Below are 27,829 nucleotides of genomic sequence, written 5' to 3' on the forward strand. Positions count from 1 at the left end.
GTTTTATATCCAGTCCCTATTATGCTATTAACCTTTAAAACAGAGAACTCTGCTGTGGATAATTTAAAGTTGTTAACTGTATGTAATTTCACCGGAAAGAAGGTTTAAAATAGACATTTCCCCAGAATTGGAGGAGTAGCAGAAGGATCTCCACATAGCAGAGCATGTAGAAAGTTAGCACATTGCAAAGTGCATTATGTTGGCCCCAGTGAAAGACATTTTTTGTGGACTTTGTACTATGGTACCTAAATGTGGACTGCATTTAATGGATTGGGCTGATTAACTTTTTGCATACTGAAGGAACAAAGCAGACGTTGATCGTTGATACTCCTTTGCTCCCATCCATTATCTGTAGTAAAATCAGTAATGCAAATGGAGTTATTTTAAAGCTACCTTGGTTGATTTATTCATTCAGAAATAAGCCATGCTGTTTTTGTGTTTATGTACAGAATGAATGACTCCCAAAAAGGACTTGGCAAAATGCACTCTGAAGTTGTAATGGATTTGTTCTGAATTTGGTGTGGGAGTAGGACAAATTTAAAAAGTTAAGCTTCCATGTTGGGTTAAGCGGCGTTACACCTTTATGCTTATGTATTGTGATGAGAGAGACAAGAAGGTGATGTGAGCAGCAGTATTTATCTTTCCCTCTGCTGGTTTTCTAAAAAAAACTTTTGCTGCTTCTCTGTTATAACTGGAAAAAATGCCTTTTTCAGTTAAAGAAAAGAAATTCCTGAATATACTTATGACTTTAAACTACTGTCAGTTTTTTTTAAACTCTCAGTGAAATTGAAATAATATATTGAATGCCCAACTATAAGAACATTTTTTAAAATGTATGAATATATATGTATATATCTTATCTAAATTATGTTTCTATTTATTGGACATTACATTAAATAACAAGAAATGATGAGCATGTACTGAAGGTGGTTTGTTTTTATGTGCATTATTTCTATTCACAGAAGATAAAAAGTCAATTGGAATTTAGATTATAAAGGTTTTGCAAGAGATTCTAAGTTATTGAAAATCTATAAAGGTAAAGGGACCCCTGACCATTAGGTCCAGTCACGGACGACTCTGGGATTGGGGCTTTCATCTCGCTTTATTGGCCAAGGGAGCTGGCATACAGCTTCCGGGTCATGTGGCCAGCATGACTAAGCCGCTTCTGGCGAACCAGAGCAGCGCCTGGAAACGCCGTTTACCTTCCCGCCAGAGCGGTACCTATTTATCTACTTGAACTTTGACATGCTTTCAAACTGCTAGGTTGGCAGGAGCTGGGACCGAGCAACAGGAGTTCACCCCATCGCGGGGATTCGAACCACCGACCTTCTGATCGGCAAGTCCTAGGCTCTGTGGTTTAACCCACAGCGCCATCTGCGTCCCAATGTTGTGTATATACCGCTTCCTAAAACTTTTGATGTGCTTTCTTTTTCTTTTTCTCCCCTCCTCCCGCCAAATGTTCATAACCACCTTTAATTGACAATAAGGACATGAACTGTAGAAAAAGTGTAACAGTGGAACAAAAATATGCTTCTACTGGTCTTTTAAATCCTTCAGTGATGGCAGAGTTCACCGTCACCGCTAAAGTGGTGTTGTATGTCCAGGCGCCGCCAGCTACTGTTTTCATACAAGAGCCACAGTGCCAGATACCCACAGCTTTCCTCTTCATTTTGGTCTTGCCACAGAAGTAGCAAGTATATTAAGCATACGGGCTAATTTCAATCTTCTTCACCATTTTCCTCAGGGAAGCTCCGTATCGGGTACCATATTTACCCACAATCCCAACCTTCTTGGTTCGTTTGGCCATCTTGTTACCGCTGCAGGCCGCAGGGAGAGAGCTTTTGATGTGTTTTCGAACTGCTATAAACACTCTTAATTCTTTAATTTCAATAAAGGTGAAAGAAAGAAAGAAAGAAAGAAAGAAAGAAAGAAAGAAAGAAAGAAAGAAAGAAAGAAAGAAAGAAAGAAAGAACATTCCACGTGACAGCTCTTTAGATGCTTGGAGATGGCTAGCATGATTTTTCTCAGTCTCCTCTTATCCATGCTAAACATACCCAACTCCCTCAACCGTTCCTCATAAGGCTTGGTTTCCAGACCCCTTTATCGTATTTATTGCCGTCATCGGCACACTTTCCAGCTTGTCATTATCCTTCTTAAATTGTGGTGCCCAGACACACACTTTTAAAAGCATTTATAGCTCAACTGACATTTATTTGATGTAATTTATTTGTTTCTTGAAGGTCTGTTTTTGACAAAAGCATGCTTGATTGTTAACTTAGAACTAAAAATATAAGAGTTTGCTGGATCATACCAAATGACCCTCTAGACCAGCATCCTGTTCTCACAATTGCCAACCAGATACTTAGGGGAAGACAGCAAGCAAAATCTGAGTGCAGTAACACCCCACTTTCAGTTCTCATTCTTTGACAGAAGAATGTTATTGCACCCCACCCTCAATCTCCACAGCAGTGTGAGATTCCTGGGAGTTCCAGGGCTTGAGTTTCCTTTGGAAATGAGGCACAGCAGAGACTGTGGTGTCTTTATGATATGTGGTTTATTTACATATATATACAACCTGTTCCTGGAGAGGCAGGTGGCACTGTGGGTTAAACCACAGAGCCTAGGACTTGCCGATCAGAAGGTCGGTGGTTCGAATTCCTGTGACGGGGTGAGCTCCCGTTGTTCGGTCCCTGCTCCTGCCAACCTAGCAGTTCAAAAGCATGTCGAAGTGCAAGTAGATATATAGGTACCACTCCAGCGGGAAGGTAAATGGCGTTTCCGTGTGCTGCTCTGGGTTGCCAGAGGTGGCTTAGTCACGCTGGCCACACGACCCGGAAGCTGTACACCAGCTCCCTCAGCCAATAAAGCAAGATGAGCGCCACAACCCCAGAGTTGGCCACGACTGGACTTAATGGTCAGGGGTCCCTTTACCTTTACAACCTGATCCTACAATGGAAGGGCTCCCAGCTTTATACTCCAAGAGGGTCTTGCTTCTCCCATAGGTGCAGTTCTGTGTCCAAGTAGACATCAGCCATGCTTGCCTTGCTCTCCTACTAACATAAATGTCATAAAACTGGCAGAATGACAGGGAGGAGGGATCCTGAGGGGTGTGTTTGGGGCTGGGACAAGCAAGGGATGGGAAAGGAAGTACTCACAGGGTGATGGACGGTGGCGAGGGGATGGGGGTCAATCCACAGGAACTAGAGCAGCAGGACCCATGACCAGAACTAGAGGGTCTCCTGTCTTCAAGAACACAGCAGGCTCTGAGGTGTAGGGAGAAGCGAGAGGGGTGCTCCAGGACAGGGGTCAGCAAACTGGGGGCCGGTTCACTGTCCCTCAGACCTTGTGGGGGGCCAGACTATATTTGGGGGGGGGGAGAGAAATGAAGGATGCTCCACAAATGACCCAGTGATGCATTTTAAATAAAAGCACACATTCTTCTCATGTAAAAACACCAGGCAGGCCCCACAAATAACCCAGAGATGCAGTTTAAATAAAAGGATACTCATGTAAAAACATGCTGATTCCCAGGCCGGATTTAGAAGGCGATTGGACTGGATCCGGCCCCTGGGCCTTAGTTTGCCTACCCATGCTCTTTAGGAGGCTGAGGAAGACAAGAGCCCACAGCCCAGTTCCCTAGCTAGCCAGGTGAGGCTCGCTAGCTCTGGCAGAAGGTTTGTGATTCCTCGGCTGGAGTAAGCTTGGAACAGGTGAGGGTCGTATGCTTCATCAAGCCCAGATGCTGCAATCAGCATTCAAAAGGGAAGCAGAGCTGAGGTGCTATGTTTGCTCAACTGCCCATGTTGATAGACCTTGACTTGGATACTCCTTCAAGTTTATGGGATTATGCTTTGTGTTTGACCCTGGACTGTATCCTGACTGCTGGACTTCAGGCTTGGCGATGTGGATTGACCCTGAACTGCATTTCCTGGACTTTGCATGTGTGGACTCACCCTTGGACTTTGCATACTGACTTGCTGCCAGGTAAGCCAAGGCTTCAGGGCGCACAACTCCTAACTTTGCTCTAGGCAGCTGCCTAGTTTGCTTCTCTGTTCCATTGCTGTTTACTGACTGATAAACCTTTCCCCCTTGAGCACACCAGGAAAACTGCAATCCTGAAACTCTACTACTGCGCTTTGTTCCTGTACCCAACTCTGAGCTCAAGGAAGGGCTTCACCCATTTTCCCACTGGCACAGAATCTTTGCTTTATTAATTGCCCATCTTCCTGCCCCCTTTGTTTGCTGAAAGGCTTGGCCATTATTGGGTGGCTTGGACGTGGGAAAGCTGAGCCCAGCTATGAAGGGTTTAACTATTTGAGCAGGGATTAAATTCTAAAACTTACTAAATCCGGACACCCCTAAATTCTGGCACCCAATTTGTTCACCATCACTGTATCTTGTGGGTGCGAAGAAGTACTCCCCCCACCCCCGGTCCTGATTCTTCCAACAGTTGGCTTAGGTTGGATGGCACTGAGGGAGGGAAACGTTTCTTTATCCACTTTCTGCAAACCATGGATAAGTTTAAAAAGTTTATCATGTCCCCACCTTTTTTCCTTCTAGACTACAAAACCCCAAATGTTGTGTCCTTTTCCTCAAAGGGAAGCAAAATTACCTCCTTGCCTATAAATGAAGGGCCAACACCTTTTTGGTAGTTGAGCTAAACCATTGAACAGATTACAACTGAGTTTTTACTAACTTTCCATTTAACACCTCAAAACCAAACCATCCTTTAGCCACGCTTTTGTCTCTCTTTTTTTAATGAGCACTCAAGAATGCAAGGTGCCTTGAAGTTTATTCACATTAAATTGTTAATTTTTACATTTCAAACCTTCCAAAAACTACTGTTTGTGTGAGGGAATATGTTTGGTTCTGCCTCTTGTGTCATTTTACACATTCCAAAAATACAAGGAAACAAAAAACCACAAACCATGGATCTTATATATTGGGCCCTGCACATTAGAGATAGTTTTGTTTCCAGTCTGAAAGTAGGAATGGGGTGAATTTGTCAGTTTCAGTCTCCTTCTGCTTCTTCCAATCTTAAATTCAGCTCTCCACATTTCCATATCAATTTATGATTCTTGGTTTTGTTTTGTTTTTAAAAAGTCCAAGGAAACTCATCAGCCTTTCAGTGCAAATTTCTCCTAATACATTGACATGCCATTTTGCTGAATACTTGCTTTGCAAAGCACACTTCTCATCATATACATTTCTGTAAGATATTTTCACTAATACATGTATTTTGATGCACACTTTACAACCCTGGCACATACATTTTTCTACGCATCACTTGGCTGGCAAACGGCATTGCAAAATTTGGAGAAGTGCACATTTCAAAGGATGGCTGTGTTCCAGTTCGCTTATTGTTTCAGAAAGTACAGATTGGGTAAATTCACCTTTAAATGTTACTTCAAATCTCTCCTCCTTGCCTAGCTGAGAGTATCAGTTTGGATATGGAGGCAAAAAGTTACAACCTGCAACAGTTTGCAAGGACATTATTTTCACACAAGAATTTGCACTATGTCAATTTTTTTATCTGTATTAGTAACTGTACTGAGCCAACATTCTGGCGTTTTAGTGCTCTGAAGTCATCGCAGAAACATTTTCCTTTGGAGAGGGAGGGAGGGAGATAAGTCCATCCGACAGCTTTCAAACAATACTTCATTTTCACGTTTCTCTCATATTCATAGAAATTATGAACATGTGACATCTTGGAGAAAGAGAATCCCCAAGCTTTCATATCAACCCAAAAGACACACTCCTTTCTATGTATTTCGCATGTGGCTTTCATGTCCCTGTGCAAAAATCTGACCAGCTTAGAAAGATATAGGGGAGAAAGCAACTATGTATAAAAAATATTTTCTGAAAAAGTTTCTTTAAAAAAAAAACACTGGGCAAAAATAAGCATTCTGATCCCCTGAACAGCAATAGCAGCACAAAGCCACACCTCTCAGAGACATAGTGCTTCATGTACAAGGTTCCACACAGGGAAATGTGGGGTGTTTTGAATATACTACTGAGCTGCTGGGAGTGCTGCCCCATCCATTCTCCACCCGATAGGTGATGTCCGTGCCAAAACCCATTTCTGCACAGAGACTGTGTTGTCCATATTGGGACCTTAGCATGACAAACATTAGCTAGAATATGTTTGGTTATCCATCTGTCTCTCTCCCCCCAGCCCTGCCTCCATTTGGCCTTTAGAAATCCATATTTTCCCAGATTCCTTTTTACTAAAAAAACAAACAAACCCAGAACATGCAAATAAAAGAAAATACTATTTTTTCCATTCAAATCCTGTATATTTTCACATATAGAAAACCTCTTTTTTAAAAAACGAACAACAGTAGGGTAGTCCAAGCAATAGCTTCACCCCTTTTTCCTCTTAGAACCTTTCAGTCACCTTTCTCTTGCTGAGAATTTTTGTCCACCCCTGGCCTTGTTCCCTTGTTGTTCCCGTTGCAATTCCAGCCCAAATCCTTTGAAATCTCAAGGGGCATCTTCAGGGCGTTGGGCTGAATCATTCTTCTCTTTGCCAGTTGGCCGTGCAAAGGGTTAACCTTTCTCCAGAATGCTCTGGAAGAACTCTAGAGGACCACCCCGCTGAGATGTAAACATGGATCTCCTCCAAGGTGAGGTCTCCCATCTGTAGAAAATCCCCATTAAGGCAAGAAAAGGAAGGAAGAAAAAAGGATGTGGATATAAATACACATGGACTGGTAGCAAGCAGGCACCTTATTTACCAAACGCAATTCCAAAACACTCAGTGCTACCCGTTGCTTCTTAAAAGCAGAGTAAATGTCACAAGAGGTATTACCAATGCCTCTGTACTTCCTTCAGCCCAGAGCCCTTATCACAAACATCACACTGAGCAGCTATAAAGACCCAGAAATGATTCTTAATCAGAGAAAGGGCATTAATAGTACAGTAATAGCCCAGGCATGATTATTTTTTAATGCATTTTGCTCAGCAAAATGCAGAAGGCACACAGCTTTCTATCTGCAGAAAGATCAGATGATGGGTATTATTTAGTGATGGCAGAAGAGTTTTCATACACACACAAACACACACCATTTATTCCTCTATGCAGTCTACTGCCTTCCACCCACCACCTACCCCCGCAGCACAGATTTAACAGTGTGGCTTTCAAATACGACAGAGCTTTGCTAACCATAAATCAGAATTCCCACCTGCAGTATTGCTGAGAGAACAGCGTAAAGCGAGAAAAGCAGTCTCCCTGCTTGGTCGCCCTCCATAGGCTTTGCCGGTGGCGTGGCTGGAGATTCTACAACATATAGATGATGTAGGATAAAACAACCAGGCCGATAATGGCAAAAAACATGAGGATGAAAATGTCCAACATGGTGATGGAGGGGGAAATGGGGACAGCAATGGTGCAGCCTGGATTCGGAGGCTGGAGGGGAGGGAGAGAGGGAGATGGAGAGAGACAGACAGCTGGTGCAGAGGAAGGGAGGGGTTTAGACTGAGGCAAGGTAATTGCAGGGGTGCCTGCCTGCCTGCCTATCAGCATCTAACAGGACAGAATGGTGATGCCAGATGAAACAGAGCTGTCTTTTTCTTCAGGGGAGGAAGATGGAGAAAAAGAAAAAATGGGGTGTTTGTGGAATCTATGAGAACGTAACCAAGATGCCAGCTTCTTGTGCCTAACAGCAAGGATTCACTGATATCTATTCACCACAGATTTATTCAAAATATCAGGAATCTGGCAGGATTGCCAGCCACAATGCAGAGAAAATGAAGCATAGTTAAATCCCCGTTGCAGTCAACTCGCTCTGCGTGTACGTGCACAGACAAAGAATCTAGATTTGTATTCTAATGCCCTCCAGAATTTAACCCCTATTTTTGTTGATGTTAGATGGCAAAAAACAGCTGGATGGGATCTTGAGGTCTGGAACTGGGAAGGCATGATCTCCCAGATCGGATATTGATGATGACCCTGGAAAGTGGTCTTTAATTTTGTTGCTTTCCAAGGTAACATTTCCGTTTATCAAGACGGTATTAGCAACTTTTCTGTCCTCGTGGTGCAGCGTTCAGGATGCCACAGAACGGTTGATGGCTGGAGGGCTCTACTTGACAAGGGTGCAGAAGAGATGGTTCTTGGTGCTTTATTGATCCACCATTACTAAGATTTAGTGGTCTTTTAAAACAGCGATCTTTTTGACTGACAGGTCATCTAAGTCGTTTCTCTGTTTCCCCTCCCAGAAGGCACTGGATTGCTGTTATTTTTTTAAGTGGGCGGAATTTTAAAATGCTGGCTGAATATACTCTAGAAATAACAACTTTGAATATAATTCCCTCTTAACAGTGAACTCTTTGGAAGCAAAATGGTCCCCTCCCAAAAGATAAGAGAGTGGTTTCTATATAATTAGGGCACTTGATAAGTGTGCAGAAGTTTGTGGAGATAAAAGTAGGGAGGGAAATCAAAAATGCCAAATGGCCTAGCAAGTGCCTGTCAAGTCTGAAAGCCTGCAGAACATTGGTGGCAGCTGAGCTAAAACAGGGATAAGAAACCTTTCGTTTGTCCCCACCTTGTGGGCTAACTTTCACAGGTGGACGGGACTATCCACCTGTCGATCACATGGCATCATTAGAATGCCACATGGGTGACAGGCAAGTTGTCTCACCACCTGTCAAAAACCTTTGCTGATTGCCAGACATATGGGAACTTAAAAGTGGTGTTGCCTGGATTCAGTAAATTTGTGAAGGCTCAGGCACAGAGCTGGCAAAGTGCTTCTTCAAGCATTGGCTACATGAGGCTGAAGTCTCCCTCACATGGCAAAAGAGAACCCAGGATTGTTTTACCTTGTCTCTTCCCATCACTGGTGATGTCAGCTGTTTGTCAGGTGGGTGTGGGTGGGGGGAAATGGCTTTGTGGGCCAAATTGGGCCCTTTGGTTGGCTGAGACTGGCCCATAGACCAGTGGTTCCCCACTCCTGGTCTAAAGGATCAGAAATCAGGCAATAGCATGCAAGCAGAAAATACAAGAGGAACATGGCCTTGCCTTTCTGCTTGATCTCTCTGCTGCTTTGATACCACTGGGCTCTTTAGGATGGATGCTGGGACTCTGTAGTGGTTCTGGTCCTTCCTGGAGTTTGGGATCCAGAGAGCAGCACTGGGGGAAATGCTTTTCGGACCCTTGGCATGTCTGTTATGGGGTCTTTTGCCCCCAGTGCTATTTAACAACTTCATGAAGCCATCAGGAGTGGTCATTAGGGGATTTGCAGCAATGGTCCTCAGATTCTGGTGTGGACCACTGTCTGGGCACAGTGGTTCACTGGGTAAGGGCCAATAAATTTAATTTAAACCCTGACTTTGTGAGTGGTTCCTGTGCTGGGAGACAGGTTAGATACCTGTTTCAAGGCAGGGATGTATTCCCTCTGAAGGAACGGGTACATAGTTTCGGGGTGCCCTTGGAGGTGACCTCTGTTGCTGGAAGTGCCTTTTACCAGCTTTGGTTGGTAAAACAGCTATGGGTGCCTTTTCCTGAGATCACTTCACCAGTGAGGTCCTGTGACTGGGTAACCTCATTACTGGATTACTGCAATGGACTCCATGTGGAGCTCTATCCAGAAGTTGTATCTGATTCAGAATGCAGCTGCTAGGTTGTTGACTGGGGCATTCTGTTGACATCATGTAGCACAGGCATCCCAAACCTTCGGCCCTCCAGATGTTTTGGACTGCAATTCCCATCATCCCTGATCACTGGTCCTGTTAGCTAGGGATCATGGGAGTTGTAGGCCAAAACATCTGGAGGGCCACAGGTTGGGGATGCCTGATGTAGCACCTCTGCTGCAGGGACTACCTTGGCTCTCAGTATGCTATCGGGTACACCTCAAAGTTTTGCTTGTAGCATTTAAAGCCCTAAACCAGTGTTTCCCAACCTTGTGCCTCCAGATGTTTTTGGCCTACAACTCCCATCATCCCTAGCTAGCAAGACCAGTGGTCAGGGATGATGGGAATTGTAGTTCAAAAACAGCTGGAGGCCCAAGGTTGGGAAACACTGCCCTAAACAACTTCCAGATGACCTAAGAGACCACCTTCCTCCATATACCCCTGCCTGGCACCTGTGCTCCACAGATAGGGCACTGCTAAGGGCTGCACTTTATGTACTAGGAAATAAGCCTTTAGTATGGCAGCTGCAGCCCTCTGGATTCAGTTACAAGCTGAAATTTAACAGGCTCCTTGTGTCACAATGGCTACTGAAGATGCTTTTGGTTAAGAAGGCTTTGTATGATGTACGACAGTCATTTTATGGAATATTAATTGTAGAGATTGGTCTTCTTACAGTCTGCACCTCCTGTATTTTATTGCCTTTCATCTTACTGGCTTGATGTTAGGTGTGGGACAGGTGAAAACATGTCTGAGCCAAGAAGGGGTTCTTTATATGGCAGGGAAGACGTAGGGCCATAGCGCCATTTGTATGAAAATTGTGCCGTCCTGGTAACCTGAAGGAAAACACAACCACGTATGCTTTCCTATGAACCTGAATTGGCAGTTAATGCACACAGAGGAAAGTTACAGTTCTATGGAAAATATGAGGATTATATCCCACTTATACTGGGTTTTCACTGGACTTCAAACATTGATCAAGCCTGAATCTGCTTATCTTTTCCTGTGCTTTTGGCTAAAGGCAGCAGACTTGCCCTGCTGAAGTAATTTATTATTGCTTTAATTGCTTGGCTTTTGTCTCCCAAGTCCTGGCCACTCTCTTTTGCCAGTGCTAGGCCATGTTAGAGGCAAGAGCTTGTATTTAAGCCCTTACCTATATTATGGCATTTGCATCCAGACCTCCAGTACCAAAAATGGGGTCCGATTTCAGTAATCCCACTGGCCTCCCACCCACCCACATACAGTACCCGTCTTCCAGTGCTAACTCTATGCTTCTCTCCCCCAACCTGCTTTTCAGCATCAGAATCCCTGGCTTTTGGTGGTCAAGGTTGATTGTTTTAGATTCTCTAACATAACAGGAGAAAGGGTGCCTAGTGTTTAGCCCCTTGGAGTTCCTGTGGCGTAAGCAACGAAGTTTATGATGCTACAGAAATATAATCTGAAAACTCTCTTTAAAAAATTCAGAGAAAAGGAACTAGAAATTGGGAAAAGCAAACACCCTAGATGCAATGTAGATTAAAATTACTCAATGATTTGGATATGGGAATGTACATTTTAAATTTAAATGTGTATAGGTGGAAATACTATTTTAATGCTTTTTTACTTCAGCTGTTTTTGCATACATTCAGTGTAGTCAGTTTGATCCTCCATCTTCCTTGCTTTTTGCTCTTTCTTTGGTTCCCAGACCTGTTCCACCTCTCTTTGGTCAGCGCTACCAAGTACTTTAGCTGCAGGATAAGGCACAGTCCCTTTACACCAGGCTTCAAGCTATCCCTCACTCATTACTTTCAGAGTGGGATTTTGGGATGACCAGCACATCCTCCCTCTTAAGCCATCCTTGGGTGGGGGGGAGAGTTTATTAAGCAGACTTTCTTCATCTGGGGGGTAAAACCCACAGTCCTGTGGACTACACATGTGGCTACATTGTAGAAATAAATTATATCGGGGAACAACAGGACAGTGAGCAAAAAGGTTATCATTGCAACATCTTGACTTAGGCTATCAAGCGATCGCCATGATGTGAATTGGGATTCCAATTCTCTTCTGTAGGCAAACTATGGTTTGTCTGTACCAGGAAGTGCAGGTGGGAGCAAGTGCACAAGATGAGGATGTGAGAGGGGCCAAACCCTTCAAAGGACAGCTAAATCATGGTTTGGTCACTCTCTGTACAGGGAAATCTACCCAACTTCGGTCTGTTTATACGACTACATGCCGTATAGATAGGTTGCTTTACATTTTGAAAGCAGGTAGCTTCTTACAGCATTCTGAATGTAAGTTTATTTCCCATTTCTACCAAAGGAAAGAGAAAACTATCAAAGACCACCAAAAATCAGTCAGCAGTAAAAATTATACTTTTATTTTCAAATTGGCGTCAACCAGAAGAGAACTGGTACTACATTTGATTCTATGGTGCCATTGAAAAAGGCCAAATGACTTTTGGAGAGGGCGTGCAAGCCCACAAAGAAGAAATACACAAAGAACAGATGAAAACCCCAAAATATACTCCAAAGAAAAAAAATCATTCTAAGTTCAGACACTGAAATCTTATTTGAAAAGCTACAATGTACAAGAGACTTGACATGAATAAAAATGGCTACACAGATGCAAGTTAGCTGTTTTTCTTTCTTTTTTTAACATTTTATTTAAATACAGGTTTAGGTGCTATTGGGGGAAAAGGCAAAAGTGCATAAAGAAGGCAGAAAAAAAATAAATCAAGCAGTGAGAAACCATTTCTCCCAGGGCAGGGTTGAAAAGACTAGGAGATTTATAAAATAATGAGAGAGTATTTTATTGTAACTTTATTTGGTCCTCTAAAAATATTTATTCACATTACGTTATTTTTGTATCTTCCTCACAAAAAGCTGTCCTCTTAAGGATTGTCTATACATGATTTTGTCTTTTTCAGTTAGGAAATCAGCCAGTACTAAGGTTGTGCTTCTGTCTTAGCACCAAGAAGAATGTGATTTCTCTTCACCCATCAGTCATTCTCGTTGGCACCTTAAGAAAGTTCACCCTAAGATTGGGTGGTCCCTAGACACCTGTATTCCTCTAAAAATGATTGCGTTATAGAAAAACCTGTCACCATTCTTGTTGACCTTTTCATTTCTACAAATGGATCTCTCTGGGACATGGATATGGTAAGAGGAGACCAAAACCCTCCTCCCTTTAATCACTAGTGCAAAGGAAAAGTAGGGACTAGTAGGGCTTTTTATTTTTGAGAAAATATGCTAAAATGTTTGTGCTTCTATGACTTTATGAAAAGAATGATTTGGTCATTATTTCTGCCACTGATCTGAGGGGTGTGCAGGAACTTCATCATTTTAAACTTGGATAGGGAGCCCCAAAGGGATTTAAAACCCTCCTGAGAGATTTAGCTACAAATCACTAGTGTGCGGTACTCCACCAGTCACAAAGATATGCAAGAGTACTTTGGGAATGACGACATGTAGCATCCCTTTGCTTTCAAACGTCAGGGGCCTAAACATTGAGCAGGCAAGTTCTCCTTAACTCTTGCTTAACGTAAGCCTATTTCACACCTCTTGTAAAGAGACTAAGCTCGTGCTTTTAATGTTGCATATGTATGTTCTCTCTGTACCACAAAGTCCACAGGCAAGAGGGGATGCAATGTGAGGGAAAGGTAAGGTCCTGATATGCCTCTATGCACAGAAGGGGAGGAAAGGGGAAAGGAAGAGCACATACATGCAAACAGCACTGGAATGGGGGAATGTGTGAGGGCGACACGTGTCTTTTAACTTGGTCCTTATACTTTCCAGGTGCTTGAGAGGCGACGACTAAAAACCACCAGAGGATTCAGTGGACTGAGCACATCTCTCTCTGTATGTGCCTCTGACGGGCGTGCTTAAAAACGAAAAGGTAAGTGTGCCTCCAGAGGTCCACTTGCCAACCATTTCAGTTATCCCAGTAAGAGACAACTACCAAATAAAGTGGTTTAGAGCCACTTCTCTCATGTTAGATTTAAAGACACTAGATGTTTTCCAGAGGCCTCTTCCATAGGTAGAGCTTTGCAATCACATCACAGCTAAATGAGTTATTAGACACAGGCTCTAAGACCTACTTTTAAGGGTTTTTTGCACTGCATGGCTGCTAGTTGTTTATTATTTAACTGGATTTGCCTTCTGTCCCAACACAGAAGTGACCTTGGGGAGTCACTGCACTTCTTTAAAAGTAACAGGAGCAGCAGCATTCAATATGCAGAGAAGGATGACTTTCAAGAATCTTACTGCTGCTTAGAGCAGCTCAGCCTTTGCTCTTTCATTACACCAGCACAGCCCTATAAATTTCCAGTTATATCGTAGTTCCCTGCTATAATGACAGCAACACTCCAAAGAATTTGCTTTTGGTCCATGAGACTATCCCAAGCCAGCAACAGCATATTGAGGGGGAGGAAGAGGTATGTTTCTAGTGCAAGGCAGTAGTTCCCCTGATCCCTTCATCCAATTGCCAGGCTGGCTTGGGGGGCAGTAGAAAGAGGAGGAAGGATTGTAAACATTGCTTGGCTCAAAAAGTACAAGAAAGGGAGATGATGCTTTCTGCAAGTCTGCCTTTGGGCTGACAGGAATGTGGGTTCAGGAGAAAAGCTCCACATACGGATCTGCCTCCAGTAAGAGCCCCATGAATACTCCCTAAAGCAAGGAGCAATTGGTCCCTATGCTTACATCTCCACAGTAACTGGGATTCTTCTTGCCCAAGGCTGCTGTTGTCAAGGTTATTCAGAGGAGTGCCCACCTGCCTCTCTACAGGTTAGGTGTCAACAGAATTTGGAATTCTACAAAAACAGAGCGGGAAGGGCATTGATAAACACCAGGAATCTGCGAGAAATGACTATTTGCAGGCATTAAGCTAGGGGAGTGTTGCATAGGCCAGTTCAAAAGTTTACTTGAAGCTACTTTTGGGGTGGTGAGGAGGGCAGCAGGAATGGTCAGAAGCATCTGGAATATGCTTCTCTTCCTCCTCAAATACTCTCAACTCAAGGGGGTAGCACCAAATTAAGCTGTGCAGAGTAGTATCCCTTAGCTGCAGAAACTTGGGCAACTGTTTAGGTCCTGTGCACATTCTACTCCAAACTAATTTCCCCCAGGAATGCAGGGTGCATGTTTTCCTCATGCCCTATAATATTAAGCCTAAAGTAAATGTACACTCTTATTAAGACATGGCATCCAAGAGTCCTGGATAGAATTATTATTTTTCTCCCAAACCTCCCCTTCTGTACCTCTGCACCAGCTACTGCATCTCCCTTCTAGTTATGACAGATGTGCTGGTTCCTTTTGACTCCAAAAGCTCTCCTGCTTTTAACAAATGGTTTGACTTATTTCCAGCTGATAAAGATTTATAGAAAGGAAAATTAATGAGCAAGAGTCGACATGCAAACAGAGGCCTTGGACATTTTTTTTCAATGGGAATGATCAGAGACTTGCGCAAGTTACTCAAAGCTCCACTCTCCCAAAAGGAAACATGGCAGTGGTTCCTGCCCCTGGGCCTCCCTACACCAATTCTGGTTCCACGTAGCAGTTTGGTTAAGCTGTGCACATTTCAATCAGCATCAAAATCAATTCCCAAAAGGGCAGGTCCCTTGGGATGGAGGAGGGCACAGTGCCATGCTTCATGAAAGCCGCGGGAGAGGATGGAAAGACAATTGATCTTTGATAGTAAAAAAGACACCCACCCCAAGTTCAAATGCCTCCAAAACAAGGCTATGTTGGCAGAAGATTTTTTTTTAAATGGCCATGTCAGAGGTTCGGAACAAAATAACTGATGTGTGACAAGACAGCAGAGAAGGGATAATGGAACAAGAAGCACACAAGAGCCCTCCCCCTGCTTGCTTTCAGGGTGGCACCCGAGTGGAGCTCATATAGCCTCCACATAGTTGGCTGGAAGCATGCCTGTGTCACCGGTCCGCTCAACGGTGCCATACATCCAGCCGTCATCAATCTGCTGCACATTGATTATGGTGTCACCGTCCTGGAAGGAGACCTCGTCCTCATCGGCTGCGTTGTAATCGTAGACTGCACGGAACCGCTTCTGGAGTGGGGACAAAAAGAGCAGGGATGGATTAGGGTTCAGTGACTTTGGGGGCTCCTCACCCACCCTTTAAGTACATTGGACCTCCAAAACATGTGGCTCCCGAATCCCAACAGAAAGGTACATCCCACCTTATTTTTTTAGCAGGCATCTTGCAGGCCTGATCTCTTAATCACTGTTCCAAGCTGCTGGTAGTAGCCTAGAGTGCTCCAGCAGACATGCTTTATGATCTTTTGCATGCATGTATGCAAACACACACACACACACACACACACACACACACACACACACATATGGCAACAAAAACTTGGATTGTGCCACATGCATCAAACCAGAGTTAACACCAAGCTGCTGCTTTACAAGTTTATTTCTAAAATTTATACCGTTCCCCTTCAGTGGTCAACTGGCATTTCCAGAATGGGACATAAAACTAATTACATGCAATACGTAGTAAGACTGAAGGAAGGTCGGGAACCATCTGTTCCACAGGTTAGGTTTATGGAATGCTGTTCTGTGAGTTGATCTGCAATGTATGATGGGATTTGGTCAAAGGATCTACCTTGACACACAGGGCTGGACTTAAAACTTATCTTAGGATCCTTTCCAGCCACATCACTAATGTGAACAATGTTTCAAAAGCTGGAAACTGAGGTGTGACAGTGGCTTCAGATCAGTATCTAAAGGACAGAGTCATAGAGCCAACAGGCAGCTCAGGGCAGGATACAGTGGTGCCCCGCAAGACGAACACCTCGCAAGATGGAAAACCCACTAGACGAAAGGGTTTTTCGTTTTGGAGGCGCTTCGCAAAACGAATTTCCCTATGGGCTTGCTTCGCAAGAAGAAAGCCCATAGGGAAATCTCCGGGGACCTCTTTTAAATGCTAGCGGTGGGGAGCAAAGCCTTTCCCCCCCCCTCCGGCCTTCAGAAGAGGTCCAGGAAGGCCGGCGGGGGCCGAAAGGCTTTTCTCCCCACCGCCAGCATTTTAAAAGCAGTCCGGGATAGCAGGGAAGCGCTTCCCGCTATCCCGGATGGCTTTTGAAGGCAGGCGGGGGGGGGGGAGCAAAGACTTTTGCCCCCCGCCCGCCTTCAGAAGAGGTCCTGGAAACCGTGCTTCGCAAGACGAAAAACTCGCAAGACGAAAAGACTTGCGGAACGAATTAATTTCGTCTTGCGAGGCACCACTGTATTGCCATCTCTTGGCCTGCTTTACATGGTTTCCCACAAATGCACCTGTAAAGCACTTTGTTCACTTCCAATCAGATTATATCTGCTATATACACGCTTGCACACTTTTTCCTGCCTTTCCCACTACTCAACCCTAGAGATGGAACATTTCACAGGGAAGAGCCAGGCTACGTATTTCAGAGTACATAGTCGAACCTTTTGCATCCTTGCATGTGTCTGTGTGTCTATGTCTATGCAGGCAGACAGGCAGACTTCTGCAAAAGGCCAGGTTTAATTAACATTTCAGTTTCATTTCTTCCTTCCTCCCACAACTGTCAGCTAATGACTGGCTACTTTCCTTCTTCCTAGATCACACTTACCCCTCCGCCAGATGGGGCGTTACGCTGTATTGAGACAGGTGCTGCTGGTTCCTTGTAGCTGTAAGACTGAGAGGCTGGTTGTGCAGGTGGCTGGTGGTGGTAAACTGTGGGACACAAAGATTACTGTTAATTGTCTATTGATCAGACTGAAACTGCAGAACCTGCCTCAGGCCCTTAGGAAACAATGCAGAATTTTTGCAGGTGAGTAAATCTGCAGTGACTAAATGTTACAGGTAGAAATATTTGACAGCCACCGTCCAGACATAAATCTGGTACAACATAAGAGCTCCACCCCCCATAGGCCTTTACTAGCTTTGGTGGAAAAGACTCAACTAGTTGGGTTCCTTTTCACTCAAGAACTTTCTACACCTTGTTTGGAAGTGACTGCAGTTTGGCATCTTTTTGTTGCAGAAATCACTGTTTTATCTTTGCAAAGCACACAGTGTTGCCCCTTTTTTAGTTTACCTTTGGAACATGGAACTCTGTATTTTGCTGCTAAGGTCCAGAAAATGTTCAAGCAGCTATCTTAGCCTGCCTGTTCCTTGAACAAAATGCTATCAAATTCAATCAAGTTATTCTCTAACAAACCTTGATTGAATTTTAATAAATACTAAATTCTAACAGCTCATAAAACATGCTGTTAAATGAATGATCATAAAATAACCTAACTATAAATTAAATAAAGGAAAGGAGACCAAACAATTTCCACTTGTAATTTGTTACTTTCAGCACTTCCACATTCTTCTGTGGTGTCTTGAACTCATGGTTTCTCCTAATACTTTCCCATACATCTGCAGATACACCTAACCCAGAGCTCTCACACAGTACTGACAGACCTAGTCTAAAGTGGTTTCCTTCATTTCAGACTCTCAGCCCTCACTCTGTCAGCTGTCCATATTTGGCTAGGACTACAATCCACAGATGCATAGTACATTTGAAGAAGCTGCAGGTGGATAGCTGCAATACCCGGCATGACTTGGAATATTCTCTTTCTGGTAGACTCTACCTTCAGCTTAAGCCCCACCCTCCATCTCCTTAACTGCCATGGAATTTTCCTGATCAGAAAAGCAATTCAATCATTCTAATAGATCCTTACAAAGGCACTACCTTATCACACAGTGAACAGTCAAACTGATTTCCCTCCTTTTTTGGGGTGGTGGGGTTGCTAAATGCCACAGGAAGACCCATTCATTCAGGTATGTAGGGTGGGTTGTTGGTATTCTCCCCACCCCCTTTTCTCCAGCACAACTTATTACCAGGGGTACTTGGTTGGACATGATGAGGTTGCTGGTGTGGTGGTGGCTGCTGCTCCACTGGCCTCCTGTAGTTGGCGCCCTCCTGGGAGTTCTGGCGTTCTGACTCGCCTCCCTCTCCACCAGGTGCACCCATCCTGCTCTTCTCAAACTCTTCATGGTACTTTATCTGCAGAGGAAGGGGAAGAAAATATTAGAGCAGCACCAATAACACACATAGTGTGAAAGTTTTTGTGTTGTTTAATATACAGTGGTGCCCCGCAAGACGAATGCCTCGCAAGACGAAAAACCCGCAAGACGAAAGGGTTTTTCGGGTTTTGCGACGCTTCGCTAGACGATTTTCCCTATGGGCTTGCATCGCAAGACGAAAGCCCATAGGGAAATCTCGGGGACCTTTTTTTAAATGCTGGCGGTGGGGAGCAAAGCCTTTTTCCCCCCTCCGGACTTCAGAAGAGGTCCAGGAAGGCCGGCGGGGGCGAAAGGCTTTGCTCCCCACCGCCAGCATTTTAAAAGCGGTCCGGGATAGCAGGGAAGCGCTTCCCGCTATCCCGGACGGCTTTTGAAGGCAGGCAGGGGGGGCAAAGACTTTTGCCCCCCCGCCCGCCTTGGGAAGAGGTCCTGGACCTCTTCCCAAGGCGGGCGGGGGGCAAAAGTCTTTGCCCCCCCTGCCTGCCTAACCGGGGGCTTTTAAATCGCCCCGGACTGTCCGGGGCGATTTAAAAGCCCCCGGACGGCTTTTGAAGCCTCCCCCCGCCGCCCGGCATCGGGGCATCGTCCCGATGCCGGGCGGCGGGGCAGGAACGCCTCCCCCCGCCGCCTGGCATCGGAACCATGTCCCGATGCCGGGCGACGGGGCGAGAAAGCCTCCCCCCGCCGCCCGGCTTCGGGGCATCGTCCCGATGCCGGGCGACGGGGCGAGAAAGCCTCCCTCCGCCGCCTGGCATCGGAACCATGTCCCGATGCCGGGCGACGGGGCGGGAAAGCCTCCCCCCGCCGCCCGGCTTCGGGGCATCGTCCCGATGCCGGGCGACGGGGCGAGAAAGCCTCCCCCCGCCGCCCGGCATCGGAACCATGTCCCGATGCCGGGCGACGGGGCGGGAAAGCCTCCCCCCGCCGCCCGGCATCGGAACCATGTCCCGATGCCGGGCGACGGGGCGGGAAAGCCTCCCCCCGCCGCCTGGCATCGGAACCATGTCCCGATGCCGGGCGACGGGGCGGGAAAGCCTCCCCCCGCCGCCCGGCATCGGAACCATGTCCCGATGCCGGGCGACGGGGCGGGAAAGCCTCCCCCAGCCGCCCGGCTTCGGGGCATCGTCCCGATGCCGGGCGGTGGGGCAGGAACGCCTCCCCCAGCCGCCCGGCTTCGGGGCATCGTCCCGATGCCGGGCGGTGGGGCAGGAACGCCTCCCCCAGCCGCCCGGCTTCGGGGCATCGTCCCGATGCCGGGCGGTGGGGCAGGAACGCCTCCCCCAGCCGCCCGGCTTCGGGGCATCGTCCCGATGCCGGGCGGTGGGGCAGGAACGCCTCCCCCAGCCGCCCGGCTTCGGGGCATCGTCCCGATGCCGGGCGGTGGGGCAGGAACGCCTCCCCCAGCCGCCCGGCTTCGGGGCATCGTCCCGATGCCGGGCGGTGGGGCAGGAACGCCTCCCCCAGCCGCCCGGCTTCGGGGCATCGTCCCGATGCCGGGCGGTGGGGCAGGAACGCCTCCCCCAGCCGCCCGGCATCGGAACGATGTCCCGAAGCCGGGCGGCCGGGCGAGAAAGCCTCCCCCCGCTGCCGGCATCGGAACGATGTCCCGAAGCCGAGCGGCGGGGCGAGAAAGCCTTTGTCCCCCCTGCCTGCCTTCCCAGGGGCTTTTAAATCGCCCCGGACAGCGGAGAAGTCCTCCGCTGTCCCGGGTGATTTTAAAATGCCGCTGGCCAGAAGAGGTCGGGGGAAGGAGTTTTCCATAGGAACGCATTAATTGATTTTAAATGCATTCCTATGGAAAACCGTGCATCGCAAGACGAAAAACTCGCAAGACGAAGAGACTTGCGGAACGAATTAATTTCGTCTTGCGAGGCACCACTGTATTCCCCACACAATCAGAAGGTGCTTTTCTGCCTGGTCTATAAAGTTCTTACAATGCAAGGCCCCCGCCCCAGTCTCCACTGCTTTCAGCCCTCTCTCTAGTATTCCAGATAAAACTCAGTGGTTGTGAATGGTAAACTGGCAGCTGTAAGTGAATGAACTGATAATCCCAAGGGTGGACGGCTCAGTAATATAGTCCTATCATTCTCTCTTCGGAAACACCCCCTTCAACCTCCCTCCCCATCTGAGAAGTCACTGCAGCACTGCATATAAACCAGAAGGTGGCAGTGGACAACTAGCACTTCACGTACTGTTAACTGCTACCTCCCCCTTCTCCTGTGGCTGGAGAGTACAAGCAAAGGAATGGCTTGGCACATACCGCCAAGCTCAGTGCTAGGCTCTCCCTCCAGACATTTCAGCTGCCTTTTTATTCAGTAGATGCAAGACAGAAATTCTACAGTCAGGAATACCAAAGCATCACTACTGTTGGTTACTTGCTCCTGCATCTTAGCTGCTACTGATGTACAGACATTAAACATCTGTCAGCTGAAGATGCAGAGCCAGGGCCAGCGTCAACATCCTTGGACAATGTCCAGGGCCTGCGACCCACGCCTGCCCCTGGCCCTCCATTTAATTTTACAGGCCCAGCACTTCAAACAGCACTATAGTGTCTAGCCACCATTTACATTTTCCCCAATGTAGTGTCACTTTACAGCAGGCCTGGGGACCCATTTTTGGCTGGTAGGTCAGATCTTTATCTCTCCACTGTCCTTCTGACAACCACCTGATGTCATAGTGACATCAGGCAATACTGTACTTTGAAGCCCCGACAGTCATGACTTCAAAATGCGGCATCAGGCTGCTTGAAAGGTCTTTTGCAAACAGCCCGGCACTGCTCTTAAATGTCTGAAAACCAGAGGTTTAAAAGAGCAGGACAGTCTGAAAAGGGCTTTCAAGCGACCCCATCATGAGCTTTGGGTACATGCACCAAACTCCAGCAGGGGAATAGTGGCACACAGCCAAAATCTGAGCAAGCTTTAACCCAGGGGTCAGCAACTTTTTTCAGCTGTGGGCCGGTCCACCATCCCTCAGACCATGTGGTGGGCTGGACTATATTTAGTGGGGGAAATGAATTCCTATGCCCCACAAATGACCCAGAGATGCATTTTAAATAAAAGCACACATTCTACTCATGTAGAAACACGCTGAATCCCGGACCGTCCACGGGCCTGATTGAGAAGGCGATTGGGCCGGATCCAGCCCACGGGCCTTAGGTTGCCTACCCCTGCTTTAACCCCTGCTCATCAGCTTATAAACCGAAGTTAAATCTTGATGCTTTAGCTGTGCATTACTGTTCCCAGCAAGGGAACTGGTGTACATAGTGAATTCAGAATAAAATCCTGTGCCCCCTCCCAATGATATCATCTGGATTGAGTGACGTCAGCTGGTGGCAGATGGGCATTTTTAAAAAATGGCTTTGTGGGCCATGTCTGACAGCTTAAAGGGTCAGAAGTTCCTCACCCCTAGAGTCTAGGGCACTGTGGGATATTAAAATAGGTACCGTATTGGCCTGAATATAAGCCACACTTTTTTCCAGTTTCGGACCCTGAAAAGTTAAAGTGTGGCTTATATTTGCGACTTTTTACCATATGCTGCTGAAAGCAGCTGCGGAGTGTGTGCACTCCCTATCTGCTTGGTGGAGGGGGAAGCGGTGCCCACCTCCTAGCTGCTTGGCGGTGGGGAGTGGGGAAGCATGCGCAGGCCAACCAGCTAGGGAGCATGCACACCACCAAACAGCCAGTGCTCGACTCCAAGCTCACTCTGCGCCCGCCTCCCAGCACTACCACCCTGAACAGGGGCAGGGGGCACCAGCTTGGAGAGCGGGATGCTGAGCATCGGCACCAGCTTGGTGGCCGCACCTGCAAATAAGCCTTGAATTTAAAGGGTGCAGCTTATATGCCGGTGCAGCTTATATTCGGGCCAATACAGTAAACCCAGCCATCTAGTGTAAATTGCAGCATGGCTACCACCACCATCACCACCACCAGGCAAACCTGCCAGAGCCTACCGACAAAGCAAGGGGCAACACCAGAGCACATGTTGCCCACTCAAAATCTGAGGCACTCTGTCCAACATAAAATCACAACTTTTTCAATAATTAAGGTCAGTCCCCAATTTCTAAAGTGAGAAAAGTTGGGCCCTAAAGCAGTGAGGAACTTGAGTTTTCTACCTGGGAAGAAGCCCTTGTGAGTGTTTTTATTTAAATATGTATAAAATGCAGCAAGGTGGTACACAGCATATAAAACTGCAGTAACATTGATAAAGCATTAAAAAAAACTGGTTGGGAAAAAGAAACTAATGTTTCAAAGGCCTGTCTGAATAACAGAGTTTTCAATAAATGTTTAAAAGTCAAAGCACCCCTCTACCAACCCTCTACTTCAGACATGGGGAACTTTTGTGGCCTGGTGGACCAGATCGCTCCCTCTCCCCCAACCCGCAAGCACACTTTGACAGGTGGGTGTCAATGCTGATGGGGGGGGGGCAAGGATATTTCCCTTCAGGAAATATGCTGCTGAAGCAGCACCCAGCATGATCACTCAATGATGTCAGCTGATTGACATGTGGGCATGGCTGGAGGGAAATGGCCTCTTTGGTCTGCTGGCAAGGCCTGCTATAGCAAACGCCAACACAACCTCAGAGCAGCCCAGCACAAAACACAATACTCATTGATGAGGGTTTGGTTCTCTGTGTATGTTTAAAGATATGCTCATTACAGTCTACGGCATGCCCACAGCCGTACAGGAAGCTAGCTATCATAAACGTCGGGGAAAACCCTGCACTGCCGAAGAAAGGTTGCTATTGGTAACAGTCCTCTATCTCCAGTTGTGTTTAGCAAGGGCAAAGTCTGGCTGCAAATTCCCTACATGTGATCATATCTGCGGTCACAACTCTAACAAGCCTAGGTATTCTTCCACCATTACATGTTATACCTCATCTTCCTCCATAGCAACACGGTACCTGAAGCGGTAAGAGTAAAGGAGGTGGAATAAGGGCACATTTTGTGCAGGGATAGATCTGAGCCTTTATTTGGGTGAGCATCCTCTGCTTGATTAGGGAGCATAAGGATCAAAACCTCATCCCATCATGTGGATATATACTTCCCACACCTTTTGGGGTTCAGAGGTATTAGCCAGGCACCACTCACATTTTATTAAAGATTATCTTTGCTGCCATTATAGGAATATACACAGCCAAACTTTAACTTCTCTTTATATAGCAGTGGCCCACTGCCTCCTTTTTAAAAAAATATAAAAAATCCTCCTAACAGGATGGAAAAAGCCTTTCCAAGGTATCTGGCTCTCCTAAGGATCATGCAAACCTTGCAAAAAAGCTGGAATCTACAGAGACAGCCCCACATGTGGTTTTGTTGATTCCACGGGTTTCTCTAAGGAGTGTGCGCCAAACTGGGTTTCGCTATAGGCATCAGATAAGCCCTTTCCCAAGACACACATCCAATTGCAAACCTGGGAGGTTTGCAGCCAAGAGGGGACAGAACTGAGTCTGCAACCGAAGAGGAAAAAAGCAGAAAAGGGCAATTACTGTACTTAAAAGCTCAAAGTGTGTCTGGCGAAAGAGACTGTGGAGCAGAGGGCCTGGGAAGGGAATTCCTGTGGGATTAAACTCATCCTGCAGGGCTCCCCCCCCCCCCCGAATTAACCCCCAGAGCGCCAGCTCACGCCAGATGGCCAAAGCAAATTATTAAGGCCAGATTAGTCAACAGACCTAAAAAAAAAAGTATTTTGCAGCTAGGATTAAACAGAAGAAATCACCACACACTAATTTTAACCATGGAAGTCTTGACATTTCACATTCTCCTTGCTTGCTTTATGCCATTTGTCACTTCCTTGTTTTTGATCTTCAGAACTCTTTACGCCTACTGTATGTAAATTCCTTGTAGGGAGGACCCTGCTCCCATCGGTTTAGTCACCTAGTGCAGTCTCACCCATCCAAATCAGTGTGAAAAATGGTCTCACAGCTTGGTACTGGGGAACATGGGTTCAACTCCCATCTTAAAATAATTACTGGGTGGCCTTCAGAAAATTGCATGCTTTGTCCACCATTACCCACTTAGTAAAATGGAAATAAAACCTCTTACTGGGCTTTGAGAATAATAAGTAACTACTACAGTCAAACCTCGGATCCCAGATGCCTCTGTTTTGGAACTTTTCGGCTCCCAAACACTGAAAACCTGGAAGTAAGTGTTCCGGTTTTCGAACGTTTTTTGGAAGCCAAACCTCCGATGCAGCTTCCATTTGAGTGCAGGAAGCTCCTGCAGCCAAACACACCTTGGTTGTCGAACATTTCGGAAGCCAAACGGGCTTCCAGAATGGATTAGGTTCGACAAGCGAGGTTTGACTGTATAAAGAGTCACAGGTGCCTGGTCACATTGTTAATTGGTGCATTCAGAAACTGGAACATTTTCTTCCACCCCATTTGGAAGCTCTGTGTAGTTAGGGTTAACATTTCCCACCAACCTCAAAACTGTTGTGTGGTAGGAGTTGTAGACCACACCATGTACTAAAAACTATATAAATTATCCATGGAAGAAGATAAGACTATTTTTGCTGTTTTCCTGAAAGAGGAAATCAAGCTGGTCACCTCTTCCCACTGGCTCTCTACAAGGCGTCAGGCTGTCTCTGTCCCATTCCATCACAGCTTCCAGCAAGAGCAGGTGCTGGGAAGGCTGGGCCCATGTCCTTCCAACACATATGGAAGGAATACATAATGGAAGAAAGCTAGCAGCTGGTTCGAATCCTCTAGTGCCTGCACTGCTGAAGCCCTCTGTGTGCAGCTGGGGGTGGAACAGAGGTCAAGAGGGAAAACAGCCAAAGATGACAGTACGCAGGCAGTCTCAGAGTGGGAGGGAGAAATGTGCCTGAAATGGCTCATAGGAGCCAACTCCAGGGAGCCGTGGGTGCCTGGGCACCCACAATGATATAACTGTGGGGGCCAGGTACCCACAAAGTCAATGAGAAAAGGCAGCAGGCGGCTACGTTGCAGTGACAGGCACCCACAATCCTGAGCGCGAGAAGGCACCCCTGCATTGGCTAGAGACACAATACAGAAGGGTTAAGCCACAGCTACTCAGTTTGCTTATGGGAGAATTTGGATTCATGGATCCCTGTAGTCTGATTCTGCAGCTACATATGGTTGATTACTATATCCTATACAGTCACAAGATGTTTAGTTCAAGGTCTCATGGACGGTGTTTTTCTGAGAAGCAGGTCAAGTTCTGCTACTGTTTCCTCATTTCGCAAATCACTCATAGCACAGGGGAGGAGAAGTGAGAGCTCAAACAGTAAAAATGTTCCAGGCTATGCAGTTGGTTCAGCAAGGTTCAGCCCTCAGGAGGGGGGGGGGGGCATTTCAAGCCCTCCTGGCCAAAAAAAACCCTGGAGGCTGGTAAATAATTTACAGGCAAATGCAAGGGAAAGAGGTCTGGGAGACATTAGGGCTATTCAGAGAATGGTACCTGACTCAGAAAAAGTACTTCATTTCTTCTCATGGGTAGAATTGACTGCCTCCAAGATTCCTATCATTTGTATACTACAAGTTCAAATTCTACTCTGCCTGCAGGAAAAGAAAGTAGTCAATATCCAAAAATTAGTTTATATTTCTTGCCAGATATTTTCTTTCTATGCCTTGGTGAAATTGTTTACTAAGTTGTATGTGGGAGGAAACAGTTATGTAACCCAGTTCTTCAGCAACATTGGAAATTTAGTAACCTGAGTCCACAGTTCCTGCTTAAACCCACCCACTTCCTATTCCTTTGTTTCAAAGAAAAATTTAATGTAGTGAGCGATCACCAGCGTGGGTATTTTATTTTTCCTTAGGAAAAACCAACACATGCTGTTAACAATTAAGACTTTTTGCATAAAGTGGTCTTCTTTTTTTAAGTTCTGAGAAATAGGTACAATCTAGATTTTCTAAAGCACCAAGCTTTTCTAGAATATAAATTAAGATGCTGAATGGTCTTAAGAAATATTGTTGAAATAGTGTATATACTTCCTGTTTTTATATTATATTCCAACAAGATAAAGCTCAAGTATTTTTATACTATTTGCAATAAAGAGAGAAAAGACACTTCTGTGTAACACACAAACTCACTGTCAGCATTTGAAACTTTTGATAATACCTTTAACTGTATTGTCTTCTGTGCTGTACAGAACAAGTAAGGCTAAGGCTGCAAGAAAAATTCTGCAACACTGCCCAGTTTCAAAACAACTATAGAATTTGGGAGGTTTGCAGCAGGGATTTTGAAAGCGGAAACTGTGCTGCAGTAGTACCTGCCAAGGGGGAAACCAAAGCTGAACAGTATAAAATATGCACAGAGAAAACAGAATATGCAGCGTGGCTTACGTTACTGATCTGATCCTGGGTCTTCTTGATTCGCTGCAATTCCGGGGTGTCAGCCACCACGCTGAAGCCCTTCCCTTTATTCTTTTCGAACTCCTCCTTGTAGCGGACCTGTGTATGTGAATGAGGAAGCATATATATGTATTACAGTACTCTCCTACTATTAGCAATTTCTTTTAAAAAATACAATCCCTGACTTGCAGGGGCAGCAAGTGGGACACCTCCATGGCAAGAAAACCTAACAGTCAGCCAAAACTCAGGGTTTCAAGACCTTGCAGGGTTTTGTCTCTGAAAGTATAGCATAGAGTCATCCAACCTCAGGAGGAAGGATGGAGTTAATCCATCTCACAGTGCATTTTTTAGGTGTTCAGAAAACTTCCTAAAGGCAGTACAACAGAAGGGAAGCTTGGATGTGAAGAGGGAAGGATGACTGTCACTACAGCTGCACTGCTCCCAAGGTGCACTGAGCACCTCAGAACCACAACACAACTGTGGGAAGAATTCCCCATCTTCACTCTTTAAAGAACTGAGACTCTCAACATAGACAAAGGAAAGAATAGGTTGTCCAGCAAGGCATTGGAATTTGTAGACTTGTAGACTACTGCCCCCCCCACTATCTAAACATACCTAGGCTCAGATCATTAAATGGATATACATTTACCACCTACCTCCAAATGATTTGGCAATATGAGCACAACAAATTCTGTTCTATGCTTCTCGAATATGTCAACATCACAGTTCAACTATCCTGTGAGTCTCTAATACAGACATCTGGTACAATGGTGTTCTGTATCATCTTCCAATGCCATCAAGACTGATAGAAATTTACAGCTATCAGGACATCAGGCCCCCCAAAACTGTCTAATATGTGCTTCGGCTATC

General features: G+C 46.0%; 1 protein-coding gene, 1 long non-coding RNA gene and 1 pseudogene across 3 annotated transcripts in view; all 3 read right to left on the minus strand.

Moving 5' to 3' along the window:
- Positions 1 to 1,455: 1,455 nt before the first annotated feature.
- On the minus strand, positions 1,456 to 1,840 carry LOC309355672 (large ribosomal subunit protein eL43 pseudogene; annotated as a pseudogene). The gene has a single exon. The product of its transcript is annotated as a large ribosomal subunit protein eL43 pseudogene (transcript).
- A 2,935-nt stretch (positions 1,841 to 4,775) lies between these two features.
- On the minus strand, positions 4,776 to 7,827 carry LOC309355077. Its single transcript, XR_014162409.1, has 2 exons — positions 7,185 to 7,827; positions 4,776 to 6,640 (listed from the first exon to the last, which is right to left on the minus strand). It is a non-coding gene; the product is annotated as an uncharacterized lncRNA (long non-coding RNA).
- Positions 7,828 to 11,964: 4,137 nt separating this feature from the next.
- Positions 11,965 to 27,829, minus strand: part of LASP1 (LIM and SH3 protein 1) — a 56,776-nt gene continuing 40,911 nt past the window's right edge. The window contains exons 4-7 of the mRNA XM_081884417.1: positions 26,951 to 27,058; positions 18,464 to 18,629; positions 17,208 to 17,311; positions 11,965 to 15,663 (exon numbers count right to left, since the gene is read on the minus strand). Coding sequence (XP_081740543.1) covers positions 15,490 to 15,663; positions 17,208 to 17,311; positions 18,464 to 18,629; positions 26,951 to 27,058 — 552 coding nt within the window. The 3' untranslated portion in view covers positions 11,965 to 15,489. The remainder of the gene's footprint in view (positions 15,664 to 17,207; positions 17,312 to 18,463; positions 18,630 to 26,950; positions 27,059 to 27,829) is intronic.

This window comes from Podarcis melisellensis (assembly GCF_964234715.1).
Source record: "Podarcis melisellensis genome assembly, chromosome: 13".
Lineage (NCBI taxonomy): Eukaryota > Metazoa > Chordata > Lepidosauria > Squamata > Lacertidae > Podarcis > Podarcis melisellensis.